Genomic DNA, 5,244 nt, shown 5'->3' with positions numbered 1-5,244 from the left:
AAAAAAAAAAGCCAAAAGTCCCCTCCTTGAGCTATTTCATGCATATTTATAGGCTCAAGGGGGTTACATGGGCCAATGGGCCTTAACTATCCTTAATATCCGTGTATCAAGGCAATAAAGAGGAAATAATCAATGTAGTTATTACAAGATTACAATCTTTTAAGGTAATAAACCGAATCATACGACCAGCCTGGTCGTATCTAATCGTGAGGTTTGACGAAGCAATGTGCAGCTGGTCGATAATCGAACAACATCTCCTTATTTCGACTCTGCTATGTGTCAACCACGTGTGAGAAATCCTTGCCACGTCATCAGAAGCCATTTTGGGTAAACATAGGTAAAGCCATCAAATGAATATCTGTTTGAGGTATTTAAAGAAGATAAGTCATGGATTGTAAATCTTAAAGAACGAATTTGCACTTGCAATAGATTTTAGAAGGATGAAATGCTATGTGGTCATGCTCTTGCTGTGATGAAAGAGATGAACATAGACCCCTACGATTATTGTTCACATTACTACACAACACAATTATTGTTGGAAACATACGATGCAACTGTGTATCTAGTAGGGAAACAACAACATTGGGAATTACCAGACTTTTTCAAAGACATCATAGTGTTGTCTCCATTTGAAAGAGTGAAGGCTGGAAGACCAAAGAAAAGAAGACTGATAGCTGCTTGGGAAACTAAAAAGAAGAACAAGGGCAGCAAGTGTGGACAAAGAGGTCATAATAGGAAGACATGTAGAACCCGACCACCAAGAAGTTGAGAATAATAACATAGCAACACAAAAAAAGATGCTAGTTTATCAAATCACCTAAATAAATAACATTGGTTTCAATTTTTTTATTTTATTTTAAACACTTAAACATTGGAAGAAAATTGATTAATAATTCTTGTTGCTCCCTTGTTTTAAAATGAAATGTTTTTTTTATTGTCTTTATAGATTTTGGGACATATGCATCATACTGATATTAAGTCATAATTATTGATGATCAGTTATTCTTTTTAAAACATAATTGCTTATATTATGAGGATGTTGTTGTCTTGTTGCTATATAGTTGTAATAGTCAAACAAACAAAAATGACAAAGAATAGAAAAATGAAAGTTTAGAAATATATTGAAAAGGAAATAGGACCAACAAGATAACCGTTACCAAAATAAACTAAGAAACTAGACTATTATCTAGAAAACTAAATTACATAAAAAAAAAATAATAAAACACAATGTTTAAAGTTGTTCTATTGTTGCTAAAGAGTTGTTACAAACCTGCCGACAAAAAAAAAAAAAAAAAAAGAAAAAACACAATCATGAATCCTTCAAATGCAGCTTTTTGCACATTCTTACAATTTTTTACTAACTTTTTTAGGAGACTTCTTTCGAAGTTCAGGTTGACTAGCAACATTCTCTATCTGCTTCATTTTTTCATAAGAATAAAGAAGAACATCCAATCTAGAATGGTGATCTTCAACTGAAAAATCACTTGAGGAAATTTCTTTGCAATCAGCAAATGATGCAACAAAAATACCATAATCATTGCAAGATAGACACCATTTAATGGATTGGTAAAATGTAAACAAGCATTAGAAATATTAAATAGAACAAATAAAAAAAACATAGGACATTACTTACTTGTCATCTTGTTAAGGCAATCCATCAACACTAACAACAGAAAATGAGCATTGGAATCAACAGAAATTGCACTAGGGTCATTTCTAATATTGTAAAATTTCATCAACTCAAAAAACAATGGCAGCAAGACAGAATATGCTCCATAGCTGCTATAGATACAACTTCATACCGCCCAGAATTCAACGAGCTATACATGTAAAGATTCCTTTCCCTTATATTCAAACGCCCTAGAATCCAATGACTCTCCTTCCTCATATTGGTTGGAAACAAAACATGGTCACACTCAATCCATGGTTTACCACACATAAGCTTTTTACCTTTTATAAACTGAGCAACTAAATGCCTAAGGTTAAGAACTAATGCATCCTGATTCTTTTGCAAAAATTTCTCATAAAGAGAAGATATGTTATCACTAAAAAAATAATCTGTTGTAGTGAAGTTCACCTTAGGAGAAGTTGAATACTTCCCCTTCTTCCTTAAGTAATAGAATATGATATCAATATGCTGAAAACAACATGAAAGAATAACAAAATAAATTCTCATAAACCACATCATGATAACATAAGCGCAACACCATACCAAAATTAGAAAAAAATACAAAAAATATATATGAGAACAAAAAAAAAAAAAAAATCACCAAGTTTGTTAGACATTCTCCACAACGAGAAAGTGTGTGGAACCTCACCTTATCATTCACTGTATCAACTCCAGAGTCAAAGACAGACTTAAATGTATTCTTACCCTTCAAATAAACATTATTTTTCTTGAAATAAAGAAAAAACATATTAAAAATAAAAAGAACAAAATCAAATAACAAAATATTGATAATACTAATAACATACTTTGCTCTTTTATTTCGACCATCAAGAAGCCAAAGATCAAATTCATTCTGATGCTCCTCATTAGGGACCTCTCCAATGTTGTCATCCAGCGGAAACAACCCTTCTACATAAGTCACCATTTGAAATGTTTCAGCTTCTTCACCAGAACCAGAACCAGAAAATACAAAATCTTGCTGGAATGGAGATTTCAAAGCAGCTCCAGGCTTCATAATTCTCTTTTCTATATTATTACTATCCTTAACCTCAACAACACTACCAGAAATAAAAACATTAGACTCTTGCGCTGGTACAACACCAAGTCCCTCCTGCCTAATTGATCACCAATGACCATGCTTTCAACAACTGCAGAGGAACTAACAGGAATCTGTAAAACAACAATGGATTGAAAAATGTATGGAATAATAACAAACATATAACAACATGTCAACAATAAAACACCAACAAATAAACAACAACCAAAACCACAATTTCTTCAATTTGAAGTTGATTTAACCCATTGAAAAACGCATTAATTTTTTTTTCACTAGCAGCCTTCGAAAATAAAAAAAAAGTGAATAATGGAATAAAATAAATATTTTTAAAAAAATAAAATAAAATAAAAATAAACAAACTACCTTGCCTGAAACAATATCTTTTTCATCAATAACATCCTTAGACACAACAACATCATTTTCAGCCATGTCCTCCTTAAACAAAACAACTGCATCATCTCCAAAATCCATAGATTCATTATAAGCATCAAGTTTATGCTCCTTCATAGGTTTCACAACATCAGATACAGTTGCAACAACATCAGCCACTTGTAAAAACAACAACAGAAAAACACATTTACTGAAAATGGGTCATTTTAGTAACAAAATTGCAACACTACAACATTAAAAAAACAACAATAAAGAAAAAATATAAAGAAAACTGTACATACATAAAATATATAATAACAATAACAATGAATTATTCAAAAAATGACCAAAACAGAAAATATCTATTGAAAATATAAAATAATTACAACCATACAATGATAATTATTCAAAAAATGGATATGCATCAAGAAACATAAATACATTAAAGTAAGAATAGGATGCTTCCCCATGCCTTGAAAAGTTAATCCCATCATTACCTCTTTTACAACACCACGATCAATATAAATAACCCACTTTCTTCACTTTTTACCAATCATCTTGCCTTCAAGAACTCTGAAGAACAAAGCAAAACAGACCTAGAAAAACTCGCTGATCCAAGGTGCGCTTGTCCAATCGTTTGAAATTCACTCCAATATTTCATCCAAGTAAGTTTTCTGATCGATTTCTTTCTGTTATGCTGTGCTGTGCCTGCTTTCCCTTTATTTTAGATTTCTGAGTTCTTGAATATCTCTGTTAGTTCTTGCAAAATGGTTTCAAGGTAAATGGGTATGTTGATCTGCGCTAAATATGGTAGGAAAATAACACCTTGCTGGGGTTAGGAACTAGTTTGGTAGTTAGGATCATGAATTTAGGCGCTTAAAATCGAAGTAAAAATTCAATTTTTAAGCTTGTAGAAAAACTGGATTTTTCTCGCCCCTTCAGAGTCGAAAAAGTTTTTCCTGAAAAACTTTTTACTTCTGCTTTTTGATCAGTTTTCCAAACTGCTCGTATGTAATTTAGTGTTTTTGCTAGAATGCTGCTGGTCGTATAAAAGCCTAACTTTTATACGCGAGCAACGTTATTCCAGCTTTTTCACACCTCTTGATCTTTTGGGCCGTAGATTCTCATCTCCCATTCTCTGTTTGCAGATTTTCATGCAAGATCTGTGGGGAGGTGAGAGGCCAATTGACGAAGACCTGCTCGCTCAGCTACTTGTGGATGAAGAACAGCCGTCGCTACTCATCACAAAAATTCCTTTTTCTCGTATTCCACCCAACAGACCTCCTTCTAGTCCATCAAATATGGGTAGAATAAAATCCACCGCCCCAAACAAAAAAACCATCTAAACCTTCTGAAAATCAACTTGCTCCTTGGGCTGAAATTCCCTCGACCAGTGGTAGAGCCGAAACCATTGGTCCAGAAATACAAACACAGGTCCACCTCCGTGACGTCCTTCGACCAGACGTCGAATGGTACCTCGCCCTCCTAGCCAAATCACTACTAGGATGGTAAACAATTTCCTCAGAAAGTACGGACTTTCTGAGGTAAATTTATTCCTACCTTCCACCGACCAGCGAGCAAACCTGCCTGGCGGTGCCTTCAGCGCCTGGTTGAGGTATCACATTGAGGCACGAGCAATCTTGCCTCTCCATCCTTTCTTCCAGGGAGTGGCCAATTACTTTGGGGTCACTCCTTTCCAAATAACCCCGAATGGGTATAGAATGCTTTCCGCACTCTATATCCTTTATAGCCATAAAACATGGCCTGTCCCTTCGCCTCATGAGATCAATTACCTGTTCGATCTCAAATCTAACCCCAACCAGGACAACACGGGGTTCTTTCATCTCCGCCACTAGGAATCGACCCGCACTTTCCTGAGTGAGACTACCTACAAGTCTAATGTAGGAAAGTACTACCAAGAGTACTTTTTAACCACTGACTTGGTCGCCAACAACCTAGCTTTCACCCAAGGAGGTAACTTCTTTATTCTCTTGGTTGTTTATTTCCTTTTATCTTATTTGCATTCTCTTTAGAAAATTAGCTCTTTTCAGGTCCATGGCTGCAAGCAACTCCTACTCCAGAAATGAAGATTCGAGCAGCACTACTGGCCAGCATGACTGACGTAGAAAAAAGCATTAAACAGCTAGTC

General features: G+C 34.7%; 1 protein-coding gene across 1 annotated transcript; it reads left to right on the top strand.

Moving 5' to 3' along the window:
- The first annotated feature begins 445 nt into the window (after positions 1 to 445).
- On the top strand, positions 446 to 769 carry LOC133814401 (uncharacterized). The gene has a single exon (XM_062247366.1). It carries the CDS (start codon positions 446 to 448, stop codon positions 767 to 769), a length of 324 nt encoding a protein of 107 aa, XP_062103350.1.
- Positions 770 to 5,244: the final 4,475 nt, after the last annotated feature.

The sequence above is a fragment of the Humulus lupulus genome, chromosome 2 (genome assembly GCF_963169125.1).
Source record: "Humulus lupulus chromosome 2, drHumLupu1.1, whole genome shotgun sequence".
In the NCBI taxonomy this organism is placed as follows: Eukaryota; Viridiplantae; Streptophyta; class Magnoliopsida; order Rosales; family Cannabaceae; genus Humulus; species Humulus lupulus.
The sequence above is the reverse complement of the archived record's forward strand: the minus strand, read 5'-3'. Positions and strand labels throughout refer to the sequence as shown.